The sequence below is a fragment of the Mesoplodon densirostris genome, chromosome 18, assembly GCF_025265405.1.
Source record: "Mesoplodon densirostris isolate mMesDen1 chromosome 18, mMesDen1 primary haplotype, whole genome shotgun sequence".
Taxonomy (NCBI): domain Eukaryota; kingdom Metazoa; phylum Chordata; class Mammalia; order Artiodactyla; family Ziphiidae; genus Mesoplodon; species Mesoplodon densirostris.
In genome coordinates this window covers 18,155,517-18,179,264 of record NC_082678.1, presented here as the reverse complement: position 1 = coordinate 18,179,264, position 23,748 = coordinate 18,155,517, and the positions used below count along the sequence as shown (strand labels likewise).

The following is a 23,748-nucleotide window of genomic DNA, read 5'->3' as shown; positions in this document are numbered from 1 at the left end:
TGGAGAAACTTTAAATTCCATAGATCGCTGTGATTCAACCATGACAGTTAGAACTGATCCAGGACAAAGCTGGGCTCCAGGTGGGAGAGACTCAGTGTCAGTGCAGAGCAACAAGCACGAGTAAGCAACACTTTACACACTTACAAAATGAAATTAGACTCCTAAATGCTAACCTAAAAACAATCACTGAGAAAGTCACAGGACATAAATAGCAGTACATGTGCCCCTCGGCAGACAGTCATGCTGCTTAAGGAGGGAGGATCTGTGAAGCAGCAGCGGCCAAGACACACTGGGAAAGCCAAGGGCCTCTGTGAACCAAGCGCCGTTTGTCACACACAGGCATCCTCTCACTGTTTCAGCACAACCATGCCTTCACCTTGCCGAAGAGCTACAGAAACGACTCAGTTACCAAAGTACATTCATGTCAAGCAACAAGCATTTCATCACCTACTGCATAAGAAATATTATAATCCGTACTACAAGGGCGAGCCAAGAAAAAAAAAAAAGATGGTATAGTCTCTGCCTTTGAAAAACTTCAACTGTAAATGGCGTACTATGCATAGTTCATGTGACTGGTACGTATGTGAAATGCTGCCCCACTGTCCAAGAAGCCCTATTCAACAGCCCCTTTCTTATTCTAGAGTGATTGTGGAGCAACAGATGTAAAACAATCAGAACTCAGTTCTTAGAAAGATTTAGAACTTAAAGACCTTTCAGTTTATAAGGGTCTCAAATCCTCTAGAGCATATTTAAGTAGGAAAGGAGGTTAAATCCCAGTGTAATGCAAGACACCGGGCACAGACCCCTATGATACGGACAGGGCACCTACCACAGACCTGCTAGAGTCTAAAGAACACCCAAATGCAGGGTCTCAGAGGCAAGCCAACACATAACCCAATTAAAAAAATAGACATAGGATTTATGTGAATAGACATTTCTCCAAAGAAAATATACAAATGGCTAACAAGCACATGAAAAGACACTCAACATCATTAGTCATAATGCACATCGCATCAAAATGTGATACCACTGCACTAGGATGGCTATAATCAAAAGACTGATAATAACAAGTGTTGGTGAGGATGTGGAAAACCTGGAACCCTCAAACACTGTTCGTGGAAATGCAAAATGGTGCAGCCACTCCGGAAAACAGTTTGTCAGGTGCTCAAAAGAATAAACACAACCCAGCAATCCTACTCCTGGGTATAGTATCCAAGAGAACTGAAATATATATGTCCACAGAAAAACTTGTACAGCACACAAATGCTCATAGGCGCACTATTCAAAATAGCCAAAAAGTGGAAATAACAAGTGTCCATTAACTGATTGATGGATAAACAAAATGTGGCCTATGTATACAATGGACTATTACCTGGCCATAAATAGGAATGAAGTATTGACGTGTGCTACAGCATGAAGGAAACTTGAAAACACACTAAATGAAAGAAGCCAGACACAAAAGGCCACATGTTATATGTTACCATTTATATGCAATATCCAGAATAAGCAAACCCACTGAGACACAAAGTGGTTACCAGGGGTTGAGAGGAGCGGGGAATGCGGTGTGACTGCTGATGGGCATAGGGTTCCTTTCTGGGATGATGAAAATGTTCTAAATTTAGACTGTAACAATGGGAGCACAAAGCTCTGAATATACTAAAAACCATTTGAATTGTGTTCTTTAAAAGAGTGAATTTTATGGGATGTAAGTTATATCTCAATAAAAGTGGTTGTTGTTTTTTTTTAAGCAAGCAAGGTTAAGCTGCCTGGTTTTATGGTCTTGAGTAGGAAGTTTTCTTGGAAAATGTCTCCTGAGTCATGGTGTAAATCCTCTAAATCCTCTGCATTTTAGATTTTGTCTTCCAAGTCAAATACCAAAACCTGTCTCTGCTACAACTAAATCCCAGAAAACTAAAATCAGCACCACTAACAACCTCTACTTCTATTCAGAAATTAGATGGGTGTCCTGTGGACTTTCCTTTCCTAAGTCTTAGCGTCTTTGTCCATTTGTGGCTTCCATCAACCTTAATCTCAACCAGTTAGCCCCTCAGGGCCTTAGTTCCTCGGCTACAAAATAAGGGGGTGAAACCAAATTACCCTTTCCAGTCCCCCCCACCGCCACTACGGGCCCAGACACACTAAAACCTGGTATGTAGCAAATATCAATCATCTCAGGGCCTCGGTGTAATACATCACCTGCACCGAACATGCCCTCGTACTCCAGCAATACCAGCACAGAAGGGGGGAACTTAAGGTGTGAGGGTCCAAGGGAGGCGGAGAAGCTGGAAGCCCCACTAGGTAGGAAACACACGCTGACCTTGGGAACCACCGCCAAAGCCACAGTCCCAGTCCCACTAGGAGCTGTGCCATCTGAGAAATGTCTCACTGGAGCCATGTGAAAGAGACAAGGATGCGGAACGCTGATTAGGATAACGCCTCCCCCTGGAGAAAGGAAACAGAGCCCACCTCACGTGGCCACGGTCTGCTTTGGGGTTGTGCAGGGTCCTTTCACAGTTCAGCCTCGGCTTCTGGAAGGAATTCCAGGGGCGGCCCCGGCCCAAACCATCACATCCCATGAGCAAAATGCCAGGAGTGGAGATGAAAGGCACAAGGATGTTTCTGGGAGGGCTTTTTCACTTAAACTTAAAAAAAAAAAAAAAGCTGTCATTCCCCCTCCCCACCACAAAGGGTCTTTTGATTCAAATACCTCCGTGAGCGCCCACCCCTAACAGTGGCACCTCTGGCTACTGAGAAGACCCTGGAACAGAGGGACTGGGAGCAGACACCAAGGAACAGTAAATGCTGGCCCTGCTGCCCCCCTGCCGCAGAGCGGGCCTCTCCCCACGTGGCACCACACTGAACCCAACTCTACACGGCAGAGGGCAACACTTCCAAGAGGAGAAAGGAGGGAAGAACAGGCCAGGGACAGGACACACTAGGTCCACCACTCAACACCACGAAGTTAATAAAGGGGGAGGGTGAACCCCGCCCTGTGGCCTGCATCCAAAGCTGTGACCTGGCAAGTGCAGACAGTTGTCCAGAAAGCTACCGTGTTTAAAAAAAAAAAGGAGGAGGGCTTCCCTGGTGGCGCAGTGGTTGAGAGTCTGCCTGCCGATGCAGGGGATGCGGGTTCGTGCCCCAGTCCGGGAAGATCCCACATGCCACGGAGCGGCTGGGCCCGTGAGCTGTGGCCGCTGAGCCTGCGCGTCCGGAGCCTGTGCTCCGCAACGGGAGAGGCCACAACAGTGAGAGGCCCGCGTACCACAAAAAAAAAAAAAAAAAAAAAAAAAAAAGGAGGAGAAGGGGGAGGAAGGGGAGGAGAATATGTACATGCAGGTCAGAATACACATAGAATAGCTGTGATCATTTTGAAATGTATAGAAATATTGAAGCACTATGTTGTACACCAGTAACTGACATAGTATTGTAGGTCAATTATACTTCAAAAACAAACTCACAGGGCTTCCCTGGTGGTGCAGTGGTTAAGCATCTCCCTGTCAAGGCAGGGAATACAGGTTCGAGCCCTGTGGAAGATCCCACAGGGATCCCACAGGAAGATCCCACATGCCACGGAGCAACTAAACCCGTGAGCCACAACTACTGAGCCCACATGCCACAAATGAAGCCCACGAGCCTAGAGCCCGTGCTCCACAACAAGAGAAGCCACTGTGATGAGAAGCCTGCACACCACAACGAAGAGTAGCCCCCACTTGCCACAACTAGAGAAAGCCTGCGCGCAGCAACAAAGACCCAACGCAGCCAAAAATAAATAAATAAAATAAATTTATTTTTTTTGGGCTTCCCTGGTGGTGCAGTGGTTGAGAATCCGCCTGCCAATGCAGGGGACATGGGTTTGTGCCCCGGTCCGGGAAGATCCCACATGCCACGGAGCGGCTGGGCCCGTGAGCCATGGCCGCTGAGCCTGCACGTCTGGAGCCTGTGCTCCGCAACGGGAGAGGCCACAACAGTGTGAGGCCCGCGTACCACACACACACACAAAAAAAAAAAAAAAAAAAAAAAAAAAAAAAAAAAAAAAATTATTTTTTTTAAAAAAAGGGCTTCCCTGGTGGCACAGTGGTTGAGAGTCCGCCTGCCGATGCAGGGGACACGGGTTCTTGCCCCGGTCCGGGAAGATCCCACGTGCCGCAGAGCGGCTAGGCCCGTGAGCCATGGCCACTGAGCCTGCGTGTCCGGAGCCTGTGCTCTGCAACGGGAGAGGCCACAACAGTGAGAGGTCCGCGTACCACCAAAAAAAAAAAAAAAAAAAAACTCACAGAAAAAGAGGTCAGATTTGTGGTTACCAGAGGCAGCCGGGGGTGGGGAGGGGGAACTGGAGGAAGGTGGTCAAAGGTATAAACTTTCAGTTATAAGGTAAACAAGCACTAAGGATGTAACGTACAACATGATGAATATAATTAACACTGCTGTGTGTTATATATGAAAGTTGAGAGTGCATCCTAAGAGTTCTCATCACAAGGAAAAAATTTTTTTTTCTTTTATTTTGTATCTATGAGATTATGGATGTTCACTAAACCTACTGTGGTCATCATTTCATGATATATTTAAGTCAAATCATTGTGCTGCACGCCTTTAATTTATACAGTGCTGTATGTCAATTATATCTCAATAAAACTGGGGGGGGAAAGCAGAGGCAAATTTTCAATATCATTTTTCTATGTTAATAGTTTTAAAAAATCTAATTAATTCAGTCTCACTGCAGAACCATCACAGAGAAATTCTAAACAGCGTGTTAAAATATGCCTAGTCTCGTAAAAAAAAATTATATATATATACATATATATATACACACACACACACAGAATAGACTGTATCTGGTCAGAGTGGTGGAAACGGTAGGAAGGAAACAAACATTTCATTACATACTCTTTAAAACCTCTTGAATGTTGTTCCATCTGCATATATTATCTATTTATACACACACACACACACACACAAGCATTAAGATTTCAATTTAAAGTCAGTCTTACAGGGCAGACAAGCTAATTAGCAATATTCCCCCTAAACCTGCAGTCATACGTACTGTGCGGGCTCCCAAACATGACGAAGAAACTGAAGCAGAGCTAAATGATTCCCCCGTTAGCAGTAACTGCTGGCCAGCGCTATGCTGAGCGGTGCTCAGGGGGATCTCATCCAATTACCAGCAACTGTACAAGATTCTGTCTACGGGTCTGGCTGTGGACACAGCAATTGCAGGTCTACATGCCGACGCCAAGCCCTGTGTCTGAACACCTCCTGTCCCTCCGCCTTCCCACCCCAGCTTACTCACTGCCTCCTCGTCCAGCCCTCTGCCTGGGGAATGCACACCCTGAGCTGAAGGCACAACAGACCGGCCTGCCCATCCTGCAGGGCTCAGGGAAACCCCCTGGCACAAGAAGGGCTTATTTCTTGGCAACAGGGGCGCGGCCACAAAAAGGCCCAGTCAGTTAACCTGAGCTCTAGTCCTCGAGATGCTGCCAACTAGCTGGGTACTCCTGCATAAGTCACAAAAAGCCTCACCATTGTGCTGGGAAATAGGCGTTCTAAGATGGAGGTGGAAGTGGGTACCACTTGGGGGGGTGACACTTTAGCAAAATGGATCAAGTCTTAAAAATACATTCTGGGGCTTCCCTGGTGGCGCAGTGGCTGGGAGTCCGCCTGCCGATGCAGGGGACGCGGGTTCGTGCCCCGGTCCAGGAGGGTCCCACATGCCGCGGAGCGGCTGGGCCCGTGAGCCATGGCCGCTGGGCCTGCGCGTCCAGAGCCTGTGCTCTGCAACGGGAGAGGCCACAACAGTGAGAGGCCCACATACCGCAAAAAATATAAAAAAAAAAAATTCTGGGACTTCCCTGGTGGTCCAGTGGTTAAGACTCTGTGCTCCCAATGCAGTGGGCCCAGAGTCGACCCCTGATCAGGGAACTAGATCCCACATGCATGCCGCGACTAAGAGTCCGCATGCCGCAACACTGCGTGCTGAAACGAAGATCCCATGTTGCTGCAAAGAAGACCCGGCGCAGCCTAAATAAATAAATATATAAATAAGTAAATAGATAAATAAATATTTTTAAAAAGTACTCCTATCCCTTGACCAGTAATTTCATTTAGGAATTTATCCTAAGAAACTTAACAAAGATAGAAAAAAAAAGTAGTATAAGATATTAGTCCCTTCATTTAAAACTGTGAAAAACAGGCAACAAACTAGCTTGTCAAAAGAGACAGGTTACAGAAATGGTTTCATCCATCTGATGGAATTACGGGCATTCATTAAAAATCACACTGTCAAAAAAATTTTGGTTTTAGTATTTATTTATTTATTTATTTGGTTGCACCAGGTCTTAGCTGTGGCATGCGTGTGGGCTCTAGATCCCTGACTAGGGATTGATTCCAGGCCCCTGCATTGGGAGCTCGGAGTCTTAACCACTGCGCCACCAGGGAAGTTCCTATCAGACATTTTTTTTGAAATGGGGAGAAAATGTTACGAAACAGAAACACCTCCACCTCTGAACACCCAACTTCGGAACACTGTAGACAGGCCCAAAGCCACATTCCAGAAAGAAAGCAGTCCTACTCGGCCTTTCCAACTGTGCCTGCAGTGAGTCTGCGTGTGTTCCACAAGCGTTAATCCCATCGTATCTGAAAAGAGCAAAGGCAGTGGGCACCACAGCTGCTGTTAAAAGAACTTGAATATGCAGGCCCCCAAGGTTACAGATGACAATTCCAGTAAAGAGAACGCAGAAAGAGCATGATGAATTGTACTTGAAGAGTAGTTTATGGGATGAGCTGATCAACAGAGGAAATGATCCTGAAGGGCTGAGCAAACCCCTGTGAGGTGCCCACAGTGCTGGCCTTTGTGAGGAAGAGGGACGGATGGGTGCAAAGACCCAAGACCCGGGCATCTCCTCAGCCAATGTCTGCTGTGGGTTCAGCAGAAGGCTCGGACCTGAGACCCTAAAGACGAGGCAGGGTAAAAGTGGCAAAGGTTTTTGTTATTGGTGTTCTTTGTTTCTGAAAGACAATCTGGGAATAAGTCTTTAGATTCGAGCCCAAGAGAATCAGTGTGCATCAAAGCATGAAGAGTCGCCTGCACAGCAACAAATCTGACAGTTCCAACGCAGATGACACTGTTGTGGGAAAGGTGCATTTTAGAACACTGACCAGTAAAGGCAAGAAGACTGTCTGGGTTTAAAGCTTCCATTATTCTGTGGAAATACACATGGGTACTGCAAACTTGAACTCCTCCTGGACACTTGCAAACGGTCCAGTTTACGTCTGTTAAGTGGTGGGGACAGGGGGAGGGATTAAGCACAGCATGTATTTGCGAAAACAAATATTTATATGTTCATAAAAGACTAGAATAACCATCCACTGAAATGATAAAAAGCAGTTATACTTGAGTGGTGGAATCATAGGAGACTTTTTTTTTTTTTTTTTTTGCAGTACGCGGGCCTCTCACTGCTGTGGCCTCTCCCGTTGCGGAGCACAGACTCCGGACGCGCAGGCTCAGGGGCCCAGCTGCTCCCCGACATGTGGGATCTTCCCAGACCGGGGCACGAACCCGTGTCTCCTGCATCAACAGGCGGACTCTCAACCACTGCGCCACCAGGGAAGCCCAGAGACTTCTTTTAACCTACTTTTTGTATGTTCTTGCAATTTTGTAACTTAATAAGTAACTTGCAATCAGAAAAAAAAAAGCTATCAATCTAAGACAAATAAGAGAATAATCCCACCAATTTTTCTTCAGTGTTGGATCACAGAGACTGAACAACAGGACGTTAAGTCTGCACTTTCCCTACGTCCCTGACCCCGGGTGCCTACACTCCCACACCCTCCACATTCACCTGTCTACCTGCTGCCGCTCTTTCTGCCAGCCGCTGCCCTCTACTCTCCACAAGTGCTCTCTACGGTTACGACTGCCTTCTCTCAGAGAGCATCTTGCTTGACCCCTTCTCTCTGGCATTAAAAGCTGTTGAACAAAGTTCTTCAGTAAGATAACTCTTAGGGAAGAGGATGAAGTGTGGATTAGGTAAAGAAAGATCAATTAGAATGGTTTTTCCAACATTCGAAAGGCAATTATGCTAAATGCAATGTTGTATCATAGATTTGGATCCTGGAACAGAAAAAAGACATTAGTGTAAAACTAATCCAAGTAGAAGTGTGTAGTTTAGCTAATTGTGTGGAACCAATGTTAGCTTCTTGCTTTTGACAAATATACCGTGTTACATAAGACGTTAACATTGGGGGGAAGCTGGGTGAAGGGTATACCAGGATCTTTGCAACTTTTCTGTAAATCTAAATAGTGTCTTTTTTTTTTTTTTTTTTTGCGGTACGCGGGCCTCTCACTGTTGTGGCCTCTCCCGTTGCGGAGCACAGGCTCCGGACGCGCAGGCTCAGTGGCCATGGCTCACGGGCCCAGCCGCTCCGCGGCATGTGGGATCTTCCTGGACCGGGGCACGAACCTGCGTCCCCTGCATCGGCAGGCGGACTCTCAACCACTGTGCCACCAGGGAAGCCCAGTGTTTATTTTTAAAATGCAATTATGAGGGCATGAAATAGGACAACAATAAGAATAAAAGAAAGATGGGGGACAGACTAAATACATATTTCCAAGGCAGGTATCTCTCGTCACGTTCATGTTTCCGGGCACCTAAGACACAGCACATCCAAAACAGAGTCCTCATCCTCTGTCCCCATTGCTATTACTGGAGGGACATCACCTGGTCGTGCCCTTGGGAAGCCCGGGTCTCTGCCACATGTCCCCTCACTCCCTGAACGCCAGGGGACCACATGTCTGCAGTGAATGGCTATTACTCTTGCAAATGGTTACTCTTTAATGAGGACAGAGCTTCAGTTTGGGGAGATGAAAATGTCCTGGAGATGATGGATGGTGGAGAAGGTCGCACAAACACGTGACTATACTTAAAGCCACTGAACCGTACACTTAAAAACGATACATTTTATGTTATGCATATTTTGCCACAAGAAAAAACAAGGAACGTAACGGCTCCTCGACTCCCTCCAGATCATCCCGGCACCTGGCCTGCCGACGCCTACTGCTGCAGCCCTGTCAGTGCTACACGTGCTTTGCTTCTTACTCCCCAGAAGGCTTTCCTGCCTTTGTGCCCCGCTGAGCAAACCTTCCCCGACACCCGTCCACCTCTCTAGCCCCGTGACCCTAACTGAAAGCGTTACGACTGCGGTCTCAGATTCAACCGAGTCCTAATGTCACTTGGGAGTTAGGTCCCCAGGTCAAACGGAGCATCATCAAAATTATCCTTGAAAACTCCCTAACGCCATCACTAAGTTCAGCGCACCAGCTTTCCCTCTGAAGTCCTTGGGTTACACTTAGGGGCCATTTTTGAAAAATCAGTACTTTCAACACTCTGCGTGAGCCATGCATATATATACGTGATGTGCAAATTAAACGTACAGAAGACACAACTCACTTGCCCTGTGTGTAAAAGCCTCCTAACTGGTCTCCAGGATCCCCAGCTCCCCTACCTAATCCATCTTGTGAGCTGCTGCCAGATCATTCACTCATTCACTGCAAACTTTGAAGTGGCTCCTCATTATGTAAAATAAAAAAAAAAAAAAAAAACCACAAAACAAAACCGGAAACAAAAAAACCAAACTCCTGAGTCTGTCATTCAAAGACCTTTATAAACACAGAGCAAGTGTGATGCAGCCTTTGAGGGGCAACTGCCTGGTTTAACCCAAGCTCTTCCACTTACTACATGACCTTGGGCAGCCTCAGACCTGCCCTCATCTGTTAAATAGTAACACCTGTTTCACAGGGTTTTCCCACATGAGCTAACACATGTAAAGTGCTTACAACAGTGCCTAGAACTTAGCAGGTGCACGATAAACGTTGACTGTTATTATTTGCAATCAGATCCAAGCACATTTGCTGGCACTCTCTCTCTCACCTGCCTTCTCCTCACCCCCACCTCTAGCTCAGCAGTTCTCAAAATGTGGCCTAGGGATCCCTGGGGCCCTTTAAGGAGGTCCAAAGTCAAAACTTCCTCAAAATACTATTAAGGTGTTACTTGCTCTGTTCACTCTCGTCCTCTCACAAGTCTATGGTGGAATTTTCCAGAGGCGACATGATGTGATGACGTCACTGTTCTGATGGCTAACAGAATGTGTGCCTGGGTATTCCTGAGTTTTAAATTTTGTTTAGGCCTCAGGCGGGACAGCCGGCGAGATGATGGTTACGCGATTGCCCTCTCTTTTCCCGTAGCTCCCACATCCGACATGCCTGGGACCAGACCAAATCGGTGCGGCAGAACCTGGCCGATATGGGTTTGGCTATGGACCCCAACAGGGCAGTGCCCCTTCTTAAGAGAAAGGTAAAGGCCCTGGAAGTGGACGTGGAGGAGGGGCCTAAGGACCTCATGCGGAAGCCCTATGTGCTCAATGACCTGGAGGCAGAAGCCAGCCTTCCAGAAAAGAAAGGAAATACGCTATCTCGGGATCTCATTGACTATGTTTGCTACAGGGTGGAGAACCATGGGGAGGACTATAAGGCTATGGCCCGGGATGAGAAGAATTACTATCAAGATACCCCAAAACAGATTCGGAATAAGATCAACGTCTATAAGCGTTTTTACCCAGCGGAGTGGCAAGCGTTTGTCGATTTGTTGCAAAAGAATAAGATGGAGGTTGAGTGACTGGTTTACACCTGCCCCAGGTTGAGGCTTCCTCCTGGACCAGAGAAGCTGAGCCAGGGTTTAAGGCAGGGAGAGGTGTGCCGCTACAGATGAGGCTAGCCAAACCCCATGGAATCAAAAGGTTACGGCGCACACATACACACACACACACAAAATCTCTCTCACACTTCCCTTTGGGGAAGGCACTGTCTCCCAGAGGCTTCAATTTATGTTCTTCTGGAGTCTCTGGGAAAAGCCAAAACCTGCTGTTTGCAGAGTGGGTGGTTTGTTTGAATATAGTCTGTGTACAATAAAATACAGTATTTAAAAAAATAATAATAAAAATAAAAATAAATAAAAAATAAAAATAAATTTTGCTTAAATTTCTTATATGGTAAATATCGATACAACCCATATAAATGAAAGCTCACTGGGGGCCTCAATAATTTTTAAGTCTGAAGGAGCTCTAAGGCCAAGTGAACTATCGCTCCGGAATGTTGCCCAAACTTCCGGCCTCTCTTGTCTTTGTTCACATTGGTCTTCCCACTTAGGACACCCTTCCCTCCCAGCACTGTGATTCCAAATTCTTACCTTTCAAGAGCTAGCCCCAAACCTGCCTCCACGAAAGCTTTTCCTAATGCTCTCCCACCAAACTCCCGAGTGTTCACTGCACCTTCAGATGGAACCTTATGTGCACTCCTTCATTCACTCATGAAACAAACATCAGTGCTGCTTTGGGCCAGTCCTGTTCCAGGCACTGAGAACAGAGACGTTTCTGACCCCTTACTTTCTGGTGGGGGAGACAGCAAAGAAGGAAATGAAGTCATAAAATCTCAGAGACTGCTAGGTGCTGTGAAGAAAATAAAGCACTCTAAGGGGTTAGAGGGATGTTGTTCTCGCCTATCAGACTAAGCTTCTTGAGCAGTGCTATCCAATACAGTAGCCGTTAGAGAAAGGAGAATGTAAAATATTTCAATAATAATTTTTATACTGATTACACGTTGGCATGATATTTTTGATACATTGGACTAAAATACATTACAGTTAATTTCACCTGTTTTCTATTTTCTTTTCAAATGTGGCTCCTTATAAAGGTTAAAATTACAAGACGGGGCTTACATCATTATGTCCATTGCTCAGGACCCTTCCAGAGCACAGGTTGGCCAACTGTGGCTTACAGGCCAAATCCAGCCTGCTCCCTCTTTTTTAAAGTAAAATCTTATTGGAACACAGCCCACGCCCATTTGTTTGCTTATTGTCTCTGAATGTTTTCACACTGCCACAGCCAAGGGGAGTAGATGTGAAGGAGACAGTACAGCCTGCTAAGCCTAAAGTATTTCTACCTGGCCCTTTATGGAAGTCTGCTGGCCCCTGATCTAGAGGGCAGGGTCTGGCGCGGGGTGGGGGGGCAGCCTCCACCTTCCACAGCACCCAGCAGTTGCAGGGGCAGCTGTGTACCCAGTGCAAAGAGCCCAAGGGATTTCCCTGGTGGCCAATGGTTAAGAATCCACTTCCGGGCTTCCCTGGTGGCGCAGTGGTTGAGAGTCTGCCTGCCGATGCAGGGGACGCAGGTTCGTGCCCCGGTCCAGGAAGATCCCACATGCCACGGAGCGGCTGGGCCTGTGAGCCGTGGCCACTGAGCCTGCGCGTCCGGAGCCTGTGCTCTGCAACGGGAGAGGCCACAGCAGTGAGAGGCCCGCGTACCACAAAAAAAAAAAAAAAAAAGAATCCACTTCCAATGCAGGGGACTCGGTTCAAGGGGAACTAAAGATCCCACATGCCTTGGGGCAACTAAGCCCACGCACAACGAGGAAAGAGCCACGAAAGACCCCACGTGCCGCGAGCAAGACCTGACACAGCCAAAAATAAATAAATAAATAAATAAATACAGGAAGGGAGGGAGGGAGGAAAGGAGGGAGGAAGGGAGGGAGGGAGGGAGGAAGGAAGGAAGGAAGGAAGGAAGGAAGGAAGAGAATAGAGCCCGAGCTTTGGCAACACAAACATCCCAGGCCGGCCCCTCACTAATTGTGTGGCCTTGAGCGAGTTACAGGCATCCCCTCGGTTTTAGTCTCTTCCTCTCTAAAATGGGGACACTGGCCACTTTAGGGAAACAGAAAGATGACACACGCAAAGCAAGCATTACACTGCCTGGCACACAGCAGGCGACCCGCTGGTACTGGCTGGATAAAGGATAGCAATTTCAATCATTTTTCTCTGAAAATAAAGCACTCTAAGGGGTTAGAGGGTTGCATTATACTCATAACAACTGTCATATATTTTCACCCTAAAAAGAAATTAAGTCCAATGAAACGTCTTAACGACAGCTGTGTATTAATATTGGTCAGGAGGCAAAAGGGTAGTGGGGAAGAAAACAGGTCTTTCTCCCACTATGACCTGAAAGCACTGCCTGGTTTTTAAGGGCAACGTCATTTCCCTACCCTCCTGTCGCCCCATCTTTTGACAATTTCTGGCATTAACACTGCTACTAGAAGACTAAGCAGAAGGGAGACAAAAACCTCAAACCGGGCCTCCCTGGTGGCGCAGTGGTTAAGAGTCCGCCTGCCGATGCAGGGGATACGGGTTCGTGCCCCGGTCTGGGAGGATCCCATATGCCGCGGAGCGGCTGGGCCCGTGAGCCATGGCCGCTGGGCCTGTGCATCCGGAGCCTGTGCTCCGCAACGGGAGAGGCCACAACAGTGAGAGGCCCGCATACCGCAAAAAGAAAAAAAAAAAAAAAAAAAAACCTCAAACCAGCTGTATATACTTAAAACTTGGGATGGGGGGTAGATTAAAAACTGAACCCACTGACATCAACAGGGTTTTTAAGGATCTACGTATCAGTCCAATTCAAAGGGTAGTTAGTCCCAACAAGCAGAATCTGCACCACAGGGAGCATATTAGACGTGCAGGTCCTCAGGCCCACCCACCCCAGTCTGACTGTTTCAGAAGAATCTGCATTAACAAGAGCCAGGTGATTCCATGCAATCAGCCTTTACAAGTGCTGATCAGGTATCATTTACCCACGCTTTCCCCACTCGCCCACCACTGATAATCAGGGATGGTTAGATCCATTTTTAATTGAAGGAGTTACTCACTCCTACACGTGAGTCACTCAGAATATAAGCTTTCACAGAAAGCTCTCTTTCTCAAGAAGCGTCCAACCCAGGGAGAGAACCCGAGTGTGTCGTCTAAGTGCCACGGGCCTTGAGACGGAGGGAACAGCGCAACTGATTTGGGGAAACAGATTAGCTGGAGTCACCTGAAGAGGCTGGAGGCTATGTGAAACATAGGTGAGGAGGCTTGAAGACAAGCTAAGGCATGACAAGCGGCTGGGGGATCACCCGGGGGGGTGGGTGTCAGCCTGGGGTCCTGGGTCTAGAGGCAGGGAGACCAGGAGAGGAGTCTGGTCACGAGGCAACCAGAGAGCGAACCAGTGCAGGAGAAGGGACATGCAGAGGATCCAAGAGGCATTTCGAACAAAGATTTAATGACAAATTAGAATGGGGCCTGACACCAGAGGTACAGACAACAAAAGAAAAAACAGACAAATTTGGGCTTCATGAAAATTTTAAAACTGTATGCATCAAGACATTACCAACAGAGTAAAAAGGCAACCCAGAGAATGGGAGAAAATATTTGCAAATCACATATCTGATAAAGGATTAATATCCAGAATACGGAGAGAACTCCTAAAACTCAACAACAAAAAAAAACAAACCACCCAATTCAAACACGGGCAAATGACTTGGAATAAATATTTCTTCAAAGAAGATATACAAGTGACCAATAAGCACAGGAAAAGATGCCCAACATCACTAATCATTTGGGAAATGCAAATCAAAACTACAATGAGATATCACCTCACACCCAGCAGGATGGCTATTATCAAAAAATAAATAAAAATAACAAACTAGGATATGGAGAAATTGGGACCCTTGTGCCCTGTTGGTGGGAATGTAAAATGGTATTACTGCTATGGAAAAACAGTATGGCAGTTGCTCAAAAAAGTAAAAATGGAATTACTATATGATCCAGCAATTCCACTTCTGGGTATATCCCAAAAGAACTGAAAACAGGATCTCAAAGAAATATTTGTACACCCATTTTCATAGCAGCATTATTCATAATAGGGAAAAAAAGTTAGGATGGGAGCCCAGAAAGGTAAATTTAAAACGATCCCAAATGTTCTGATTTTTAGAAGATGTACACTTGAGTATTTAGAGGTGACTGTCACCATGTCTGCTACTAACTTACCAATGGCTCAGCAGGAAACATATTTGCATACTCACACACACAGATAAAGCAAACTTGGCAGAAGGTTAACTGCTGACTCATGATGGTTGGTAATTAGTAATCACTGGACTAGTCATCCAACTCTTCTGTATGTCTGAAATTTTTTCATAATAAAAAGTTGGGAAAAGGAATTTTTAAAATTCCATAGATTTGGGGTGGGGAGGGCAGTTACACGTGATAAGTCTGAGGCTCTAGATGACAGGACAGGGCTAGCAAGTAAGCAGTTGGGAACGCGCTATGGACGTGGAAGTCGTGTGTAAATGCAGGTACCAGCTGCACTGTCGGAGCAGATGATGGCACTGAAGAAAAGATAGGAGGAGAGGAGAATCTCTGAGAGAGGTAAGAGGAAAAAGGTAAAAGAGAGAAAAATTCACTACAGCCAGTATAGTGGAACCCAATGGAAGAAAGGTTCCAGTAGGAGGGTGATGGACCATATTAACAAGGCTGGCAGGTCAAAAGGACAGGAACTGAGAAAAAATCAGTGAGTACAGTGACCAGGAATTCACTAGTCCTTTGTGACCTTCAGAAGAGCTGTTCACACCCAGTGGTGTGAAGCCAGAAGGAGAAAGGCTTGGGGTGTGCCAGTCACAAGGAAATGGAGGCACATACCCTTTCTCATCACGGGGTGCTGGGGTGCCCCCCAAAGCACACTGGGGTGGGCGAGATGCTCTTTCTTCCTCATCTTGAAGGTGATATCATCAGCCTTCAGGGGCCTCGAACTCTTTTAAGTAATTAAACAGAGCAGACAAATATGAGGATGCTTTCAACACGGAGTATGTCACGTCCTGATGCTGCCAGAAGCCACACAAGAGACACAGATATGTGTGTGTCTGTATTCCTTCCCACCTGTACTTACGGGGGGCCAGCAAGGACAGTCCTGTAGATATGCCTGTCAAGACAGCTTCACTAGCCCTCATCACAGCAGCATCTCCCACAAAAAGGATCAAAATTAAAACAAGGAGGAAGAACCTCATCAGAGCTGCGGAGTGTGAAAGACCAGCTCTCGCTTGCAGGATGCAAATGAAGAACACTCTTAAGACTGCAGGAAATCTCTCCAGGAGCTGGGGGGTTTCATTTTATTGTTGAATAGGATTGACTGCTTTTTCTTTTCTTTTTTTTTTTTTTAAAGCAGTACTCAGTTAAATTTTTTTAACTGCTCAGACTGTCATAGTTAGACATAGCTAGAATGAATTTTTACCAGATATAGTTATGCTATCAATTTAAACCAGAAGTGACCTGGTAAGTGTCTTATTCCTTTGACCTCGCTGCAGAAAATAAAATGTTTCCGTCTCTCAAAATATGCAAACCAAAAACCCCTCAACCAGTCAACTGGATTTAACCCAAAAAGGACATGCATTCCAGCACTTACTGCCTAGCTGAATACTTCTGAACAGTGTATCATTTGCCTCAATGTTTAAATCATAAAAACTTTTTCACAATCCTGCTTCAGAAGAACACAGTATACCTGTGGACAAAACTGACCAAAAGATCCATTCAACACAGTCAGCCTGCACTGAAGGACACGAAATCCTCAACCGCAGAGTGCAGCTGAAGAGCAAAACAAGGGCAAATAAGCTTGGAGTAGATAAATGCAGAGGGTTCCCCATTAACATGATTCAGTTCCATTCTGAACTACAAAAAATTCCAGTAAGCGTTTTGCTCTTCCCTGTCTGTAACCACACGTCAGGTGGTTCCTAATAAAGCCCCCCGAGGCTGGCGGAAATGTCAGCAAGAGAAGAAATTCTGAACGTGTGTCCTTGCTCAGTAAGAGCTGCCACTGTGGACGCAGCAGCATGAAAACCTCGACTTTCTCAGGGCTTAGCATTGAGCCGCCAGGCCAGTGAAGCCTCAGGGAGGAGCTACAGTTAAAAACACCAAACTGCTAGTTAATACAAGTAACAGCACCTTGTAAACTGAAAAAGCACTTTGTAAACGGTCCTGATGGCCATTTCCCCCTTTTGAGCACCCTCCCACCCTGATCCAGAAGCAGCCTAAGCTCTGGGCAGCAAACTCCGAAAGTTCTTTCAATCAGAATAGAAGCACAGATTATGTCTTCCAAGGGTTAAGGCTCTTTAAAAGAGAACCCACTCATCACCGAAATCGCCCTAAATTCAACTCTGAGGGGACCACAGGGTCAGCTAACACTGACCATGGGTCCAGCATTGCTGTGATGGCAATTCACGTCACACACTATACCTACACCCCTCTTGCAAAGGACTGGCCCCATAGACGTTCCACTGGAGTCCATGAGGCCCCCGGGGAAAAGAGTAAAAAAGAGAAAAAGTTCCTTTCAATAGAACAGGAAAATGACAAAGAAAAAAGTAGGAATACCAGTGATGTGGGGATGGGGAAAGCACTAAAAGACCTTCAACGTCCTAAAGCAAAAGCAGGTGGGGAGCAGGGTCCGCCGGGAAACTGACAGGAGAAGGGACTGGAACTGAGCGGAACTCAGCCTCTCTCTGAGGAGTCCTTCCGAACCTGGACCTGACTCGTGACTCAGCGTTCCCAGCCAGAGGGTGACAACAGCAGCAGGAGAGGGGGCACGAGGTCAAGCTGGATTTCCTAACACCAACCTTTTCTAAGACAACACAGAAAGACCAGTTACTCAGACTTGCTCTGCTGCAGGAGATGCAGGCGGGGAATCAGACTTACAAAGGTTCCTTACACTCAACATCTAGGGGTGTTCACAAGTTCTCCGGAAATAAAATGTGTTTTCTGATCATTACTTTGATAACGACCGAGGGGCCAGGGAATGACAACTCTAGAAGAGAAGCGCCCTGCAGCGTCAACGTGATGTTTCCCCCACACTCCTGTTCCCAGCCACGATCGCCTCCCTCGCGGCCACTGGTCCACCTCCCACCCATCCCAATGCCCTGCCCTTTCTCCTCACCTGCGCTTCCCTCCTGCTCCACTATGACTTCTAAGTGTGCAAAGACTGGATGATTAATGCCAATCACAGGGTTTGTGACCCATGTTTGATGAGGGAGCTCGATACAGTAACGATCTGTGACTCCTCAGGTGACAGCAAACTGTAGTCACTTCCATTTGTATTTGGGTTCCTCCACTTATTAGCAGTGTGGCATTGGACAAGTTACTCAACTCCTTGTTCCTCAGTTTCCTCCTCTGAAATACAGGGATAGTGATAGTACCTAATTCACAAGGGGTACTGTAAGCATTAAGTGAGCAATACACATAAAGCACTTATGGAGTGCCCAGCACACAGTACCACAATAACGAGAAGAACAAACATGATGTAATCTTTAAGTACAAAAGCAATACTCTGTCATCCCTATAATTCGTAATCTCATTACCTGACTTTTGGGAATTTCAAAAGATGCCTCCTGGATTCTGGAAGATATACATAACATACATACATACATACATACATACATACATATTCATTCCCTCCCCCTCCTGGAGGTTGGTGAACTTTGGCAGACGTTACTTTAAACGTGCACTACTGAATTTCTTATAAAGTAATAGAGGAGTGAAGATCATGAGTGTTTATAGAAGAGGCTTAGTAAAGAAATCAAATCTATAATCCAGCAGGTCACAAGCAACAACATCACCAAATAGGAATTCCTACACCCCTGAAACAAACCCCTGTGGTGCACCTTTTGCTTCTCTTTCGAGTGGCATCACCCTATGACACATGGATGTGATCTCCTGAAGGGACGGGGCTGGCTCTGTCTGATGGACATCAGGATGGTGTCTGCTAATAGCCAAGTGGCTGCTACGGGCACCACCTGGCTACACTTCTGGTTATTCCACCTGTGCAGGCTCATTTCAGGGGCTAGAAAGACAGACCTCGTATTTTATTGCAGAGAGACAAAATGAGGCAGTGACAAGGCCAAGGTCATTCAGAGTACGTGACAGACAGGAAGAGCACCCAAGGGTTTTGACTTCCAATCACAGGACACAAACACACGCCCTTCATCTGGTGAAAGTGCCCTTGAGTCAGGTGGCGAGCCAGACAGAGGCACCACGAAGGCACTGAGGCTTAGGAGTTAGAAACCAGAAGCCAAGGGGCGAAGACTAAAATCACAGAACAGTGAGATGCCACAAGCGCTGTGATCCTACCTGAATAAAATGCAATTAGATGCACTTAGTCCTGCATCTTGGTTAACCTTACATCACTATGAACAACTGTTTTTAATGGGCCCAGCACCTGGACAAGCAAAGGAAGCAAACTTCTCATGCTGTGATGCTACACTTAAATAGCTTTCCCCATGGAAATGATGGCCTGAGTAGGAGCCAAAAATAGACTGAAAAGCCAATTCCTGACATCAGGGATGCCACACACACACACACACACACACACACACACACACACACACACAAAACATCTCACAAAAGCAGGATGATCATGAACAGACAGCTTTAATTTAGACATGAAATTTCCAACCAGGTAAGACCCTGAAAGTTGTGGCAACTGAGAGCAAAAGACAACGCACAAGAGATGGGCAAGCAAAGGAAAGCTAAAGCAGTGTAAACAGGAAGGCCCTAAACCTGGACAGACAGCAGTTAGCTCTTTTCCTTATAGGGGCCACTCTGTCCAACCATGTCATGTGGAGACCAGAAAGACCCACCATGTCTAGCCAATGCTCAAGAAGGGGAGGAGGCTATCGGCATTTGGCTTTATTCCAAAAATTTACTCAAAGGATGACCACTGATGGGGATGGGGCAAATCTCCGCATAGGAGATCCATGGCCAAATGGGAAAAGTTTCAAGTAGATAAATCAGCTACCATACTGAAGGGGTCAGGAGCTCAAGGAAAGGAAGGAGCACAAACTGCGTGCTTCTTTTAAGTCCTAAAGAAGCTTAACTTTGGCTGCTTGAAGCCTCAGGAGCTGGACCATAAATTCCAGTTTCTAGGAAGAACTACTTATTTTATTTCTGTTGATAATGTTCATGGTAGTGGCCAGGAGCGGGTAGGACTTGTTGGCCAGCCTCTTCACCTCTCTCTCTGAATTTCCTGAATTTGTTCATTAAAAACTTAAAAGAAATTAAGAGACTAAGATCACTCATTGTCCACCATACTAACATGAAAACTACAAAAACACTCCACAGCCTACTAAACAATCCACACACACAGGACACTATTTTAAAAGTGCCAATAGTTGGCAGCTTTAAAAAGAAATGTTTCCCAAGACTGTCACTCTTTTATTCTATCAATAATTGGGTTCTCAAATCTCATAACCAGATTAGTGGTGGACTAGGAATCAGAACCTAAATGCTCAGTCTCGGTCTAATGGTCTTTCCTTTACAGCACACCGTCACCTCAATGGATTTATAAGGAGTGGGAGGTGAGAAGGAAAATCTTCCTAAACCACAATGCTGCAAGGTCCCAGGACCCACCCCGTCACCCTAGTGGGCGGCGGTCAGGAGCAAAGCAAGAGAGACATTCAGCTGACCAGGGTCATCTGTGCCTACGGCTCAGGGTAGCGGAGAGGTACCTATCAGGTATCAACTCGCCTCTCCCTCCCCAATAAGCCTACTCTCAAATCCTAAAAGCAGCAGTGGGTCCTGCCATCCATGAAGAGACACTACATGTCACCACTTCCTAGAATTCTTATATCCCTTAGCTTCTGCCAAGCTCAGAAGCTGCAGAAACTACAATGGCAAAGAAAACATCACCACTGGAGCCACGATGGATTTCAACAAATTCAAAGCAAGTCAAGAGGGCAGCTTCAAAATCTATCCGAGCTGGTGCCTTAAAGCTATTTTCTACTAAATTCCAAAATAGGTATTTTAAGCCAAACTTCGTATAATTACACATGGTGGGGGGAGACAGACTGAACATAACTGTAAACAGAGTTAACCACCAGTGTCAAAAGGAACAGGAACAACAACTGATAAACATGGCAGCTCCCGGCAGTGAGCTAGGCCTGCCTCCCTGAGTCCCAGGGCAGGAGGCCATGACAGAGTAAAACGAGTTCCGTTCCAAAGTCACAAACCTTTCGAGAAGATGGTTAGGGAAAAACATTTTTTAAGAACCCATGGGAAAACGCTAGCAACCATTTGCTAGTGTGACCATGCACAAACACAGTGTAAAGAGCAAAAATCTTCTCTTCCCAACACGGCAATACTGGTGGTAATTTTTAAGAAGCATTCTGCTGCAAAAAGTAATCCTTTCCACATACTTTTGCATGAACTTATCATTTTCTCTCTGAGTCAGAGAAGCTACCGCCCGATTTGTATTTCTCTGAGGGGAAGCCAGGGGTCCTGTGCGCAGATTTCTATGTCTGTGGATGCCCATGCACTCACTGGCCAGGAAAAAGATCTTGCTGGTATCAGCAGTCACTTCTGCCACTAGGAAATGGATCATAGGCTCTTCCTGGGAGTGGGGCCTTTTTCCCCGCCTGAGCTGTCATCACAGACCCCTTGTACAGGTCACCTTTGTCTCCCAGGGTGTGAGAAACCCAGATTAACTTCTAAAGTGCCCTCCCCTGAAATCACACCACTCAACATCCCAGGCAGCTAAACCAGCCCAGGCCTGATTCCTGCTTCCCAACATGGCAATACTGGTGGTAATTTTTAAGAAGCATTCGAAATGTTTTCTTGAAGGAGAGAAGGAGGAGGAGATGAAGAAGGGGTGAAAAATACAGGGGGCGTGTGTGTCTGTCTGAATCACTGATAAGAATTCACACTCAAGAAAACAAGTCATGAAAACCACCAAACCAACCTTGGTTCAGGTTTATGATGATGAATGCTGTTTGCAGTTTTGTAAAACTGCAATATTCACCAACATCATAATGGAGTCTGACGTTTCCTTAATGGCCTCAGGTAAAAAAATAGTATTTTTTTTTCAAGAAGTCCAACTGTACTTAAGAGTCATCAATCCCAGTCAGCAGCTGTCACATCCCTCCCTGCTCCCCCAGTACTATTAATATCACAGCTCTGATTGTTAATGATTTACTCAAAGTTCCCTGCAGCAATTAAAACGAGGCAACAAGGTAAAACACAAAGGAGTTGGTTTTCTTCACCCATAATAACGCATTCTGTAATCTAGTGAACTTCTTGGGGTTTTATGTCGGCCGCGATTCTCACCTCTATCTTTATTTTGGAATGCCACAACCCCTCCCTGCACGGACCAGACCGGCACGGCCTTCCTTTCTGGATGCACAATGCAGCATGCAGCTCCTTGGGGGTCAGCAAAACGCCGCACCGGTGTAAAGCCGAGCGTGCCCGAGAGCCCCAGCAGTTCCCCCCACTAGAGTGGGTCCACATACACAATCTTGAGGCCGACACCGCAGCCTAGTACGGCTTGGAAGTCCTCCGTGTGCGGAAGCCCAGGGCCCGGTGGCCCAGGGGCTGGTGCAATGACTTTGCACCGGAGCGTCCCCTCCGCTGAGGCTTGTCCTCCCACCTCGGCCCACTGCAGTTGCACCATTCCGGGCAGCGACCCGCAGGTCTCCCCTCCTACCCTAGGGCTCTAGCAGCCAACTCGGTCCTCCATCGGCCCCCGGCCCCGGCCCCCGGCCCCGGCCCCCGCCCGCCGGCCCGCCGCCCAGCCGCACCTTGGTCTCCTTCACGTGCTGCTTGACGCCCTCCGGGTACCACTGGACGCGCACGTAGCCGCGGCGCAGCGGGCTGGCCCGGCCCTCCTCGTGGCCCGCGCCCCCCGCCTCGGAGCAGCCCGAGCTCCCGCGGCCCTCCTCCTCGCCCTCCGAGTCCGAGTCCTCGCCGTGGATGAGGCGCACCAGCCCGAAGTGCACCGAGCCGCGGTAACGGCCCGACACCAGGTCGTGAGAGAACAGCAGCCGCTGCGAGCCGGCTTCGGGACCGGAGTCCGAGGACGGCCCGGAGGCCGAGTCCGGGGCGGGCGCCGGCGCCGGGGCGGGGGCTGCGTCCGGGGCCAAGGTCTCGTCCGGGGCCGTGTCCGGGACCTGGGCGGGAGCCGGGACTGCGGGCGCGGGTGCTGCGCGATCCGCCATAACTGCTCTGTACGAGTCTCGGGCGGAGGCTGCGGCGGCGGCGGCGGCGGCGGCAGCGGCGGCGGCGGCAGCAGAAGCGGCAGCAGCGGCGGCGGCGGCGGCGGCGAAAGAGGCGCGGGCAGGCGGGGCCAGCCGGCGCCGGGGGCGGAACCACGGCGCGCTGACGTGACCTTACGTGCCGTCGTCGTCAGAAAACCAAGATGCGGTTGCTAGGGGCTACCGCCTTGTCTCTAGGGGACGCTGGAGATTCTGCCTGGGGCGGGGGGCGAGGTGGGAAAGGATGAACTCCACGAGGGCGGGCGGGGCCGGAGGGGATAAAAGTAGAGGGAGCGGGCAGGGGTGGGGACCCAGGAGGAGGAAGTAGAGTGGTCTGCGAGGAAAAGGGGAGTGGCCGAGGTGGGACGGAGGATGGTCCGAAGAGTGTCAACAACACTTAATCAGCTCCCCTGGCGTCTCCAGTCTAGTCATAGGCACTGAGAGGGATACAGAAAGAACAAGATACAGTTTCTGTCCTCTAGGTGTTTACAATCTAGCTGGGGAGGCAAAACATGTACTGTACACATTAAACAGCTTAAAAGCAGCTCCAAGGCAGCTTGTAAGCAAGGCCACATAGAGAGTGTATCTAGAGTGTATTGCGTTAGGGAATTCCGTGTACAGCCTGGAAGGTTATGACCCCTCAGGGATTGGTCAAGGGGTTGGTGAAGGAGTCCCAGAGAAAGATCAGAAAGGTAAGCAAGTTGGACTTCCCTGGTGGCACAGTGGTTTAGAATCCGCCTGCCAATGCAGGGGACATGGGTTCGAGCCCTGGTCCGGGAAGATCCCACATGCCGCAGAGCAACTAAGCCCGTGCACCACAACTGTTGAGCCTGCGCTCT

At 47.7% G+C, this 23,748-nt stretch overlaps 1 protein-coding gene and 1 pseudogene across 1 annotated transcript in view; one reads left to right on the top strand and one right to left on the bottom strand.

Annotated features, from left to right (window-relative positions):
* Positions 1-22,945, bottom strand: part of UBE2O (ubiquitin conjugating enzyme E2 O) — a 60,272-nt gene extending 37,327 nt beyond the window's left edge. Inside the window, exon 1 of the mRNA XM_060082250.1 lies at positions 22,457-22,945. Within this exon, the coding sequence (XP_059938233.1) occupies positions 22,457-22,873 (417 nt within the window). The 5' untranslated portion in view covers positions 22,874-22,945. The remainder of the gene's footprint in view (positions 1-22,456) is intronic.
* LOC132478425 (nucleolar protein 16-like) lies at positions 2,208-10,879 on the top strand (annotated as a pseudogene).
* Positions 22,946-23,748: the final 803 nt, after the last annotated feature.